Here is a 13,251-nt window from a genome sequence, read left to right as displayed (position 1 = left end):
TTGGTCTTTGGTGGCTAGAGAACCTCTTGTGCATGCCCCGAGACTAAAAGAAATGTTCAGCCCTCAGGCAGCAAGCCCTATCAGACAGGTTTCAAGGTGGCCAAGGTCTTGGTAGCCAGAAGGGCACATAGCCAAGCATGCCAGGTGTTGGTTGTCTCCCTTCTTTTACCCCCTAAAGCAGAAGGAAGCTGTAGTAGGAGAAGGAAGATGTGCTGTTACCAGGTGGCCCCGGGAGAACAATGGAGTTGCACTGAATCTTGCAGGCCTGGGAATGTGAGCTGAGGCTAAGGAGCTTTTACTCTTGCTCTACTGCCTGGGTGGTCCTGTCTGAGTGTTTCAGCGTCTCACATTGCCTTGGGTTTGGCCAGTTGCATGAGTTCCACTTCAGCAGGGATAAAGCAATATCACTTTTCTTCTGTTTGTAATATAAATACTCTGTTACAAATGCACTCTGAGACAGTCCCAACCTGCCTGATGACATCCATTAAGATTACATCCCAAATACTTTGGCAGCTCCAGCTGTAAGTCCTATTCCACTTTGTGCCATAAAAAAGGAGCTGCAATGGAGACTGAGGTGTTTTTCTCCAAGTAATTGAATTCTCTGTAGGAAGACCAGAACTTTTTCGCTAGTGTAGTACTCATACTGTCGTTTTTCTTTTGTAGCCTTCAGGAATTAAAGTAACTGTGAAAGTTGTATGAAACATTGGTTATTATTTAAATTCAGCATCTCATGTTAAACTAAGTCTGCAAAATTCTAGAAATGGTCACTGTCGTGATGCAGAGCTGTTTAGGTTGAGCTCAGTGCTCTGCAACCTCCACTAATGCATCTGGTTTGTCACATGCAGTGTCTCTATCCAGGTATTTGATTAATAATTGTCCAGTTAACGTAGAAGCACCAAAGAGGAAGCAAAAAGTGATTTTCTTTTTCTTCCCTACTGCTAGAAATAGTTTTCTGTCTGTATGTGTGATTTTTGATAAGCTGAACATTCTGAAAATGCAGTCCCATAGTGGGATTAATAATTTCCCTTTTGAGTTACAGCCATGTCTGGTGTTTGAAAAAAGAATTGTGTTTTGTCTTAAAGACAGGTGTATCATTTGCACTTAACTAGGTTAATTTTAGCCTGATTTACTGACAGATACTTGCCTCAGCTGAAGCTTGTGGCAGAGAGAACAGGCTGTACTCTGCAAGCTGACCTTTTGAAAAGGTAAAGCAAATAGTCATCTGAGAGGAGTGGTTGCTATCTTAGGAGTAGTTTAGAAAAAATTAGGTTTCTGCCCTTCTGACCCAAACTTGTTTTGGCTAAAATTTAATATTAACTTTCCTTCCCGTTATTTACTTTTCCAATTTTCTTCTTATATTTATGAGCAACATGTACAAGAAAGAAAAAGTGTTTTCTCTTTAACTCGAAGTTGAACTGGAGCAAGGATGCAGGAAAAATGCTTAAAATATCCCTGAAAGAGCTGTTTTCTGGAAGAGTTTGAAGGTGTGCAGGAGCTGATAGGGCAGGTGGGGAAGGCTCCTGTACAAATAAGTGGTCAGTGCTGTTGCAGTACATCAACTGCTCCCTCATGGCTGTTTGTGTCAGTGCAGTCAGGATACCCCCTCAGAGCAGCATCCCTGTAGTGAAGTCCCAGAAAACGTCTGGAATGATTTTCTGAGAGCTTTAATTCCACCTGCAACAGGAAAAAGGAATGCTTTCTTTTTTCAGCATCACAATGCCATATATTAGGCTGAAAGTTTGCTTCTAAACTCTGCTACTTCTTGAGATGTGCTTTATCTTTAATACTTTACTCAGAGTAAGTGTTTATTTAGCTGAACTGGTCTCTCTGAAACATTATTGTTGATCATGCTGTTCCAACACAGCAGTGATGGCCAGAGGGCCCTTCAGTGCAAACTGGCATTTGTATTTGCATGGGTATTTTGTCTCTAAGTGTAACACCTATTATAAAGGTATCATTTCAGAGCAGTAAAAGGAGAAGGTCTTGCTTGTACTAAGTGAATCCGTTGCTAGGCGTTCAGGGACAAGACTTAAAACAGAGCTGCTGCAGTTTCCTGGTAGAGAAAATTGCAGATTACATGGTGTTTCTGATCTGTTGCAATCACTGTATTCCTTTTTCTGGCCTTCAGCTGGACTTTTGACTGAATTCTGCAACAACTAAACTTCATGTGTCTCCTTACATACTTGTGTGCACATGTACAGTTGTTTCCTCATGCTTTCTCTTGTTCTCTCTTAATATGATAGAATTTTAAAAAGTGAACAGGCTTATTGGAAGAATTCTTTCTAGTACTATTGCAGTGTGTTTTATGCAAGCAGGAATTTAGAGATGAGACGATGAGACCATGTCTTTTGACTCCTTGACAAATTCTAAGCTGTTATTATTCAGTTCAATCCCTTTTGTAATGGTTTTCTTTATCTATGCCATTTAAATTCCTTTTTTGTCAGCTTTAAATCTTAAGTTTCATGTCTTCACAGGTTTATTTTCGGACAGTAGAACTTGTTCAGGAGCCTATTCCTGGCTCACCAGGTCTGAGTTTCTACTTCAGAATCAATGGCCGACCCATTTTTATTAAGGGCTCAAACTGGATTCCAGCAGATTCTTTCCAGGACAGAGTGACCTATGACAGGTAAGCCACATTTGATGTTTTCTAAGGATAAAGGATCAAGTTTTCCTCCTCCTCCTGATTCTCTATGCACCCTTTATCAAAGGTTGGCTTTAGTGGGTAAGGCTTTAAAGGTAGAACACTAATTGTTGCAGGTTGGAGGCTTCAAAATTAGGTCTTAATTAACATGAACAAATTTGAGTGAGTTTCAAGGCATGTAGGTGCAATTACTGGTGGGTAGGTGATTGTTTGCAGTTCATATTTACTGGCCTTTTGAGTGTTTTTAGGGATGATCCTCAGGCTGTTTGACCTTATTGTCTGGACTCATCCATTGGTAGTCAGAGGAAGTGCACTTCATCCATGTGCTAACCCATGTTGTGCAGAGTTACATAAGTGCATAGGGCCTCTCCCATTTTCCTGATCTCATCTAGGCTATTTGGATTTCAATGCACAGCACCCCAGAGATGCAGGTGGGATGGGGCTGTACTGTGCATGGACTAAGCTTTGCTCTGGGTTATTGGGGAACCAGAACAGGGTGTGTGCAGTGTGCATTCACATGCATTTAGAGGCTGTCAATATTATTTAAGGAAAAATAACTGGAGCCTAAAACCCTTAAAATGAGATTCCCAGTCTCGGCCCCTTGCTTCCCCCATTCTCACTCAGGAAAAGAATGTACATTCCTGATTGTGTTTAAAGAGAATTTGAATTCAAGTAATTGATATACAAAGCAAGTAATATCAGAGGAGAAAAGACCAACATGATTAATAAAACATAGTATAAATCATAGTATTTCCTGCCAGTACTTCTGTAAATGCATTTACACACATGCCACTCTATCTATTTTGTAAGTGTTAACAGGACCAAGTAATTTTTTCTGCACAAAAAATTGCTTTTTGAGAGCTCGTCCAGATATGCAGATTTAGAAACCGGAGTATCTTGATACTTTCTGTTAGAGTTATAAGTCTTAGATTGCCTGCTAATGATTTAGATTTGGGTGGTTTTTTGGTAGGGGCATTTGTTTCTTCGTTTTTTGCATAACCTTAGAAATTCCTAAGTAATACAACTTCATTTGTACATCTCCTTTTTGTATTTGACAGGCTAAGGCTACTCTTGAAGTCTGCAGCAGATGCTAACATGAATGCCCTGCGGGTTTGGGGAGGAGGAGTATATGAACAAGATGAATTTTACGATATTTGTGATGAATTAGGAATAATGGTAAAAGCAATATACACAGAATACTTATTTAAAAACTTACAAGAACTTGCAAATGAAAATCTACTATAAATTTAAAAAAAAAAAAAAAGATAATTAATACATAAGTTCTAACCATCTTTCCAAAGAACATTGTAGAGTATCAACACAGGAGATGAGATTAACATGACTTTTTTATTTGGCTGGTTGGGGTTCTTTAATTTCTTTTTAATTTGAATGGTTTCTGATTACGGAGGCTGTCTGTTGAATCTGGAAGTGATATTTTGGAGACTTTATAGTAGGTCGCCATTAGGTAGAAGGTAGCTATGCTTTTCTCAGTTGTGAAAATGGATTTTATTTCTTTTAAAAGTATTTTTTTCTTTTTAGCAATAGCTGAAAAGGTTTGGGAGGTTTTGGTTGAAACTTTTCATTTGGCCCAAAGACAAACATGGAAGGCATTGTCCAAGGGGCCATTTTGAACAAGCTGTAACTGAATATAAATGTTCCTGTAAGGTGAACACCTGCTGCAGTCACTAATCCTAGATGTGTGCCTTTGATTATATAGGCTTGGAGGCACGTATTAATAAGCTTTGATGAAGTAGTGACTAGATGAAAGAAGGCCAAGTTTCATCTGATATTAAAATCCTGAGAAGTGTGGTTGGTCTTAGTCTACACCATAAGAAGCAGGGAAACAGAATTCATACCTTGCTGCTTTCAGATGTGTGTATTTGCAAAAAAAAAAAAAAAGTTACATCTATTTTAGTCATCTGAATGAGCGTCCTGATTTTCAAGGCTTCTGAGCACCTACAGTACTTTAATTTTTGACACTAGGCACCTTAAGTAGGCCATTTAGATCTGTGTCTGTACAATGCTTAGTGCAAGATTTAGACCCTATTTAACAGCCAAAATAGCAAGTAAATGCAGAAAATCGGACCCTTATTCTGGAGGGGGCAGTGGGGGAGTTTTGTTTCTTCTGATGGTCTTGCAAAGGCTTAAAAGTGCATTGGAGTCAAACTGTGCTTAGGGAAAACCAGTGATAGCTCACTGAGGGAAATAGTGAGAAAAAGTTTCTTTCAATAGAGAGTTTTGACATCAACAGTCACTAAAGGATTATCAGTGATTCTGCAGCAATAGATTTGCTTTTTCTGTACAGTGTTAGGTTTGTAACAATTATTAATGGCTCCATTATCCCCCACTGTCCTATTCTTTATCTTCAGTTTCCTTAGGGAATGTGTGTGAAAAGAGCTATGGAAAAGCATATTCTCACTGCAATGAAAACGCAATTGTATGAGGAGCTGGTCTCTGTCTCTCTATGTAGCATGGTGTTCAGAAAAGTGGAGTCTCCTACAGACTCCTATGGGTTAAAGTGCTCCTTCTAGAGATCATTTCATTAACATTTGAAATAGACTAGAAGGAGCCTCAAGGTTATGGTAATTATAAAAACAAAACAGGTAAACAAGAAATCTTACCTGTCTCATTGGGCTTCCTTTCCCCTTTTTGTCATTCTCGTGCAAGGTACAAATGGAGTTATTGTTCTTGAATTGAAGGGCTTTCTGTTCCCTAGTAGCACCTACTTGATCTTTCTTTGAAGAGAAAGATCACTGTGTTTTTCGAGCATCTGGGTTTTTTTGCCTCTCTTTACTGGGTAAGATTTGCTGGTTTTAAGATAATTTTGTATGGAGGTGTTTTCTTAGCAAGTACAGATTAAAATCGGTTAAATTTGCTCAATACCACATCAGAATAATTATTGTCTCTTTTTATTAAGTGATGGGGATTTGGTGTTACGCCTGCAAAATAGTAAATAAATATGAAATTGTTCTGTTCAGCTGCAAATTGCTCCATATTCATGTTCCTGATTATTCTGTAGAAACTCACAGAACTTCATCTTCTGAGCAGTATTCCACTCCTCAATATAGACTGTCAGGGTCTGATTCCTAAGGGTAAATATTTTGTAACCCTGATACCAAGGATAACTGCAGTGGAATATTCACATACTTGAGCCCCATGCTGAATGTGATTTGTTTTCTGTCTGAATGAAGGATTGTGAATTCTGATAGCCATATATTTTTCAAGTATGTATAGTAACTTGCTGAACGTTCTTAATAATCTTTCCTTTCCCTTCTAGATTTGGCAGGATTTTATGTTTGCGTGTGCGCTGTATCCAACCAACCAGAATTATTTAGAATCTGTAAGAGCAGAAATTTCTCATCAGGTATTTTATCCATGTGTCAAAGCTCTATTTCACATTATCTATTTTTCATTGACTGACTGTGTAAGTTTGCTTTCCAGAAGTGGTTGTTTGGAAGTGTAGCAGACACAAAATGCAACCTTGCTACATCTTCTTGAGCTCCTCTAACTTCTTGCAGGAGTAGTCAGTCAAGCAGACTGCACAGAATTTACCTTCCACACGTGGCTGAGTAGAGGTGGATGGTACATATGTGCATAAGGCAGATGTATGTCAGCATATTAGAAGTTTTCCCTTCTGAAAGTGTATATTACAAAACTTTGAGCCTGGTGCCAAGCTGAGGGAATAGTGAACCATGTGGCAAAAAATGGGAATTGTAGGCTTATCATATGTAATATACATGTGGACTTGTAATTCAATTAGTAATAAAGTGATCAAAAAAAACAAAACATCATTAAGTTATTTTGCTTGACTTCTGAAACTGTAACTTTTATTTCAGATCCGACGTTTAAAATCTCATCCATCAATTATTCTGTGGAGTGGTAACAATGAAAATGAAGCAGCAATTGCAGGCAACTGGTTCTCCATACCTCCTGATGACATAGGAGTCTACATCAAGGACTACGTGACCCTTTATGTGAAGAACATACGTGAAATAGTTCTTAGTGTAAGTAATCTCAAGCAACTGTAGGAGGATATGGCTTGGCAAAATGTTTTAATGTTTGAGCAAGCTGGGATTCCCTTTTTTTCTTTTAATCCTTTTAAGACATGAGAAAGAGAGCATGTTGAGAAATTGCCCTTTCCAAGCTCCTCTAAACAACTCTCTAAACTCAAGAGTTATTCTCAAAGTAAAAAAAAAAAATTTAATTACTCGTCTTAAATATTTGTGACGTGTAAAGTAAGACCTGAAAGTGTAGTAGGTCTTGCTTCTTTTTTTTTCCTGCTTTTTAGTGTGTCTGCAGGTGCTTTAACATCCAGTGGACAAAAATCAACTTGCCCATTAACTAATTAATCTAGATGATCAGGTTTCCTTTATCCTGATTTTGTTGAAGGATACTGTGAAAAGCATTTAACAATCCTCAGGTCTTTTAATATCATTTGAAAAACTCTGTAAGGATGTTATTTCTTCAGTATGTGACTGAAGATTTTTTGTTCTAAACAGGTAAAGCAAAAGTAATGCTAAATATCAAACTCATTCTGTGTAGTCATTGTATTGATTTTGTGAACAAAATATTTGTATTCTACAGTATATGAAGGCAAAGTAAAATATTTTGATATAAAATCAAAACTACGAGTATGCAGTCCACAAACACCTGGAATCCTTGATGAAGTCTAGTGTGATTTGGCACTACCCATTGTGCACAGGTTTTGTAAGTTTATTTCTCCTCTTAGAAGAGGAGGTTCTAGATTACTGTACTGAGCTGTGTGTAAAGATATGCTGTGGTGCTTTTGTGATCAGCTACATGAGTTGGTTGGCCAGTGTGTGTGCAACTAAGTGAGGTGTTCTGGCTCGATACTTGTGCAGCATTGCTATCCAAGACAGACCTATTTTTATTTTAAATCCATAGAATAACTATTTTGAGTGCAAAAAGGAACCATAGAGGGAGATAACTTCAGGTCCTATGTAATACAAGCCAGCTGAGGAAACCTGTAACTACTAGTAGTACTGGGTAGCTTGGAAAGACTTCTATCTTTGAGCTAAAGACTTCAGGGAATCCAGGATTTCCTGTAGTAAATTGTTTAAGTTAATTATTAAATAAAGAAGAAGATGGGGAAACAGGACTGTTTCTTAAAATGAAGCACATGTCTGAGTGCATTGCTGTGTTCAAGCCAGTTGCAGTAACTTCTTACTGGTAACTAACTCGGGCTTCTATCTTACTAGAAGTAGGGTGTTAAATGAATTATACCTGCAAAAGGATTCCTTCAGTACTTTGTAGGCAACTGCTAAAAGATTTAGTGTTCTAAGTCTACTGAGGTTATAAATAAAGGCAGCTCTGAACAATTTCAAATGTAACCCTTCTTGTACTGTCATCTATCTTAGCATGCAGTGCCAGCTAAAATGACAATAACCTGTAATGATACCATGCAAGCCTTAAAAGCAGAACACCTTGAATTTGTTAGGACTAAATTTAAGTGACTGATTAATAAGAAAGAAGAAAATCATGGCCTTGGTCCCTGCAAAAACACTGCAAAAGTAATAATTTTCCATAAAGAAGTCACAGTACTCAAATATTAATGTTCCTTGAGTGTATATTTCACAAGGCACACTTTAAATAGCCTTCATTAAGAATTTAGAGGCATATAAAGATAGAAAATCACTTGATGTGAGGAGAGAATCCCTCAGAACAGCAGAGCAAGCAGAATCATGCCCAGCTGTCCTCCAAGAACATAAGTAAGGAGCTAATTAAGCAAGTAAAGATGATGAATGTTAGGACATAAAAAGGGAATCTTTCCTAGGTAGTCACTCAGAAATTTGGAAAAAAGCATGGTCTCCCTGCCCCTAAACTCCTCTTTTCAAAAAATGGTCTATGTATTCAGATGGCAAAAGCCAATCACTTTGTAAGGTGGTTGTATTTTTTATTTTGTTTTGGTTGTTTTAAATCCCAGGAAGATAAGAGTCGACCTTTTGTTGCATCCAGTCCCACTAATGGCTTAGAGTCAATTAAAGAAGGCTGGCTCTCCCAGAATCCTTATGACACCCATTATGGTGATACACACTTTTATGACTACAACAGTGACTGCTGGAACTGGACAGTGTATCCTAAAACTCGTTTTGCTTCAGAGTATGGCTTTCAATCCTGGCCTTCCTTCAGTGCAATTGAAAAGGTAAGGCTGGGCTTCCACACCTTACTGTCCCCTTCGCTCTCTTTTAGTGAGGGCAATGAATCTCTTCCTAACAAATTTCTGCATCCAAGCTGTAGTAATATGTTGTTAGGTGTGATGTGGCACAAGTGGGGATAGAGGTGTGTGCTCGTGGGGAGGGAGGGAATGAAGCCATACTGTTTCCCTCCTCAGTGTTCAATATACTTACCTCAATGTTGCACGATGAACCTGGTTTGGATGAGAGACTATTACAAAACTGTTATTTCTGGTAGTAATTTTATTTAATGTATAGCTCAGTAATGATTAACTAACTGTTTAAAAGTTGAATTGTGCAAGATTTTAAAATGTTTGGATTTTTATGTATTTATCAATTTCTTTCATTTAAATAATTTGTTTCTAAATGTATTGCATGTAAGACGATTTGGTTTTGTCTCTGTTAAGTTTAGATGTTATATCTTCTCTTATTTATCTAAGTGGAGCAGAGACATATCATTCTATTTGTCCAGGGAGAGATGTTGATATTTGTGCATGCAACCAAAAGGAGTTCAGAATGTTCCTTTCAATTTGCTGGACAAAGCACATTATCTAAAGCATAATCAGAAGATTAATCTATATTAATAACAATAAAAATTATTTAATCCAGTCTAAAAATAAATTTAAATAAGATTGTTTAGAGAAAATAATTACAATGGAATAATAACTTAATGAGTTATGCTGTGTTGTTGTCTTTGGTTTAAAAAAGCTGTTTTATGATCATTTGTTATCAGAGACAGGTTTTGAAAATATATATATATATTATTAGAATTTATGGCTCTACTGACTTACATAACTTTTATACCTAAATGTGTTTGACTAGATTACATTCTTCCATATTAATCTAGGGTGTTTCTGATTTACTGTGAATGCAAGCAAAACTCTGAGCTCCCTTGGCCAGCCCAAACTTTAGGACAAAGAAGTTAAATGCCACTGAGCCAAAAGTTGCTCTTCTGGGTTCAACAGCAATGTGTGTTTTCATTTATTTGTACAAGGAGTGTAAGCAGAGAGTGTTAGTGATTGAAAATCCTTGCATGACTGCATGGGGCACTTTAGAAATATACTACCAATTCTAAGGTTTTGAATGATGTCAGTAGGCTGTAATTGATATCCTTTCCTCAATGTCCTGGCTGTCATCAAATCTACATGCTACCTTTTCATTCATTACTTTTGTGCTTTTTAAAAGGTTTCCTCCCCTGAAGACTGGTCCTACACAAGCAATTTTTCTCTCCATCGGCAGCACCATGAAGGTGGCAATATTCAGATGCTACAAGAGATTGAGCGTCATTTCAAGCTTCCCCAGAGCCCAGATCCTGTAAAGAAGTTCAAAGATATGATTTACCTCACTCAGGTAACAGTGATGTCTTCCACAGAAGTAGCTGTCAGTAGTTGTTCCATTACATTCTGTCTGCTGTTAGAACTGGACTGGTCCCTTAGAGTATGTTCCATCATACAGAAGATTTCCATACTGAAGAACTGGAGAGTCCAGTTTAATTTGGAGCTAGCTTGTTTCACTTTTATTCCAGAGAGACTCCAATGTTCATTGTAGAAGGGCTGGAATAATCAGGGAATTACTCAGAAACCGTCTGGCTTGGGAGAAGGTTTGTCAGTATGTGCTGCTTTGGTCCTTCTCCCCAGCTGGGCTTATGTAGCTGGGGGAAGATGCAGGGATATGCTGGACTTCCATGGTCTACAAGATTATTTCCAGTGCTACATGTTACTCCCTGTTCCAGAGTGGGGATGTTTTGCTCTTCACATGACCCCTGAAGGCTCACGGCTTTGATTCTTGCCACGTGGAACACATGAGTTTTGGAAGCAAGATTTTTTCCAAAGAAAGTAGTTCTCTATTAATTAGATTAGTAGTAGCTTTTATTTTGTTATGGACTCAAATGTTGATATTTTAGAGAATATATTTGGGGTTTTTTTCAAATCAGAAGGGTATGTTTTGCTCTTCATTCATAGTAGTTCTACATCATGCTTGCTTCTTTCTTTGTGATTTCTGTGCAACTTTAAAAAGATGCTCAGTAACTTTCTAATGCTATTAGGCAAATTGAAAGTGCTGTTAATTTTTGTTATGTTTCAAGAATTTCAGAAACACTCTTGATGGTAATAACTGCACACTCACTAAGTTTCTAATGTTTGAGAGCTGCTGTCAGCAAGTTTTATATAAAAACAAAATAGCTTGAGAATTTTTGGCACTCTTGACAAGAGATCAAGGATAGATGATGCTGTGAAATTGAAACCAGGAATGAAGCTTGCACCATGAGGTCCTGACTCAGAAAAGCTGTGAGAGTTTCTGTAAGGGCTGAATCTGTCAAGGCCGTATTAACAGGTTAAACAATTGAATACCAAAATAAGGATAGCAAAAAGGATAAAGAAAGCAAACTTGCTTTAGTGGTTAACTAGAAGTAATATCTTTACCTTTTGGGCTGTCCTAAAGGCTTTTAGCTTTATTTTAAGAATCTCTTTCTATTTCCTCAGCCTAATAATAAACTGTGTGAAGAACATAGCAGTCTGTTTAACATCCATTGAGAACTTGGCCAATGAAAAATTCTGAAAAGTGGTTTTTAGATGACATGGAGGAGTAAAGGAGTGTGAGTGCAGCTGAAAAAAGGTTGCTTTTGTAATGCACGGATTTGACTGTATATTGAGAATGTAAGTTCAGAGTGTAGGGGTTTAGACACCAAGGTGATGTATACTGAAGGTAGCAGCTTAGCATAATTTTGTAACTCTGGAGGGGATTATTTAAATTAATGGAAAAAATACCAACTTATTTTAAATTTCATTTTATTTTCCTTATCTTTGATTTGCCTTTCAAAGACCACCTTCACTGTATGGAAGTAGCCCCATATGAGATTCTTGAAGGGTACTGCTTGCAAAGCTTTTGGGAGCTAATAGGAATAGATCTCCTTCCAGCAGAGATCCACTGCACTGCAGGTGGATACTCCTCAGGGCTCAAGTTTGAAATTATGTGCTGTTGCTGTGAAGTCTGTGTTATGTATCAATATATTCACACGTTTTGAAAAAAAGTAAAATCCAATATACCAAAAATATTTTTTATCTTTGTTGACCAAGGTGATGCAGGCTCAGTGTATAAAGACAGAAACTGAATTCTATCGTTTTAGTCAAAGTGAAATAATCAATGGAGAAGGACACACAATGGGAGCTCTCTACTGGCAACTCAATGACATTTGGCAGGCTCCTTCCTGGGCTTCCTTGGGTAAGTTTTGTGACTGTCTGGTAAGAAGCACCAGCTACCAGTTGTGTTTTCCTCATCTGGAAGTATCAGAATAAGAGATACAGCTCTGCTCTGTCTCTTGGGTAACTTTACAAACTTTGAATATATTTCTGGCCATCCTTTAGAAATGCATTCCAGGATGGGATTTATGATGTAAAGATTGAGCATCTAGATTTCTTCTCTAGTCAGCTGGGGGAGAGATGGTTATCTCTAAATGTGATTCATTGTGTCCTTAGCTGTCTCAGAACTGGGGTGAATTATCTTCTCCATGATGAATTTGATTTTCATAAAACTTCATAAGATCTCTCACCCAGCATAGCTTATGAGAAGCTTTTTAAAGGAGATGACTGGCTGAGATTTGATGTCTAATTTGGTGTCAGATGGGGTGAATCACTCCTCGTGACTAAATTACTCTGCTAATATGCTATTTACATGTCTTTTTTTTTCCCCTCTTAGAGCACAAAGATAATCAGACATATAAAGAGATAAGTCACTTAGGCAGTAAGAAATAGAGGAGGGATGTGTGGCATGAGGGAAGTGGCTGTGTTTCATGTTCCAAACGTTTTTATCTAAAAGTCATTTTGAAATGGAGAAGCTGTGCTATGGCAGCTGTATAGGACTTGGGTAGATTCTCTTTCAGCTTTAGTTATTTCTCACATATTTTGAAAACCTTTATTTAAGCATTTCACATGTGAAAAAATATGAACAAACTAGAAAAAGCTAAGAGAAGAAGCAAGACTGTCTCTTGATGTGTCCTTGGAACAAAGTGCCATTTGGCCTGGGTTTGAGAAAAAATTAGCCCGCGCCATCCTCCCTCTTATTCAAGGAAATGTTTGTCCCTCTCCCTTTTTGTTATTTTTCTTTTTCTTTTTATTTTTTTTTTTTGATTAATCCAAGCAAAGTAACTGCAACAACAAAAGAAAAACCAGTAGAAGTGGTTAATTTATTTAAATGTTAAGGCACTGGTCCAGCTATGATGCTCATCTTTCTCAACTTTCTAGGCTTGTATTAGGAAATGGAATATCACAATATTCGTTTTTATTATTCTAGCAATGAGTGATGCTTTAGGCTTTAAGTCCCTCAGGAGAAAAAGATGCTTGGAAAAGTGTCCCTTTGTAAAGACAAAGAGTGTATTGATAGATGTAATGGTCGTGGAGACCATAAATGTCTTTTTGAGTA

The 13,251-nt window shown here is 37.6% G+C and overlaps 1 protein-coding gene across 1 annotated transcript in view; it reads left to right on the top strand.

Annotated features, from left to right (window-relative positions):
* The window catches only part of MANBA (mannosidase beta), a 49,188-nt gene that overhangs the window by 25,068 nt on the left and 10,869 nt on the right, over positions 1 to 13,251 (top strand). Inside the window, exons 8-14 of the mRNA XM_056489377.1 lie at positions 2,475 to 2,626; positions 3,700 to 3,817; positions 5,919 to 6,005; positions 6,478 to 6,645; positions 8,586 to 8,804; positions 10,021 to 10,185; positions 11,910 to 12,054. Of these exons, the coding sequence (XP_056345352.1) occupies positions 2,475 to 2,626; positions 3,700 to 3,817; positions 5,919 to 6,005; positions 6,478 to 6,645; positions 8,586 to 8,804; positions 10,021 to 10,185; positions 11,910 to 12,054 (1,054 nt within the window). The remainder of the gene's footprint in view (positions 1 to 2,474; positions 2,627 to 3,699; positions 3,818 to 5,918; positions 6,006 to 6,477; positions 6,646 to 8,585; positions 8,805 to 10,020; positions 10,186 to 11,909; positions 12,055 to 13,251) is intronic.

Source organism: Oenanthe melanoleuca, chromosome 4 (assembly GCF_029582105.1).
Source record: "Oenanthe melanoleuca isolate GR-GAL-2019-014 chromosome 4, OMel1.0, whole genome shotgun sequence".
Taxonomy (NCBI): domain Eukaryota; kingdom Metazoa; phylum Chordata; class Aves; order Passeriformes; family Muscicapidae; genus Oenanthe; species Oenanthe melanoleuca.
Note: the sequence above shows the minus strand (reverse complement) of the source record. Positions and strands in the feature narration are given on the sequence as shown.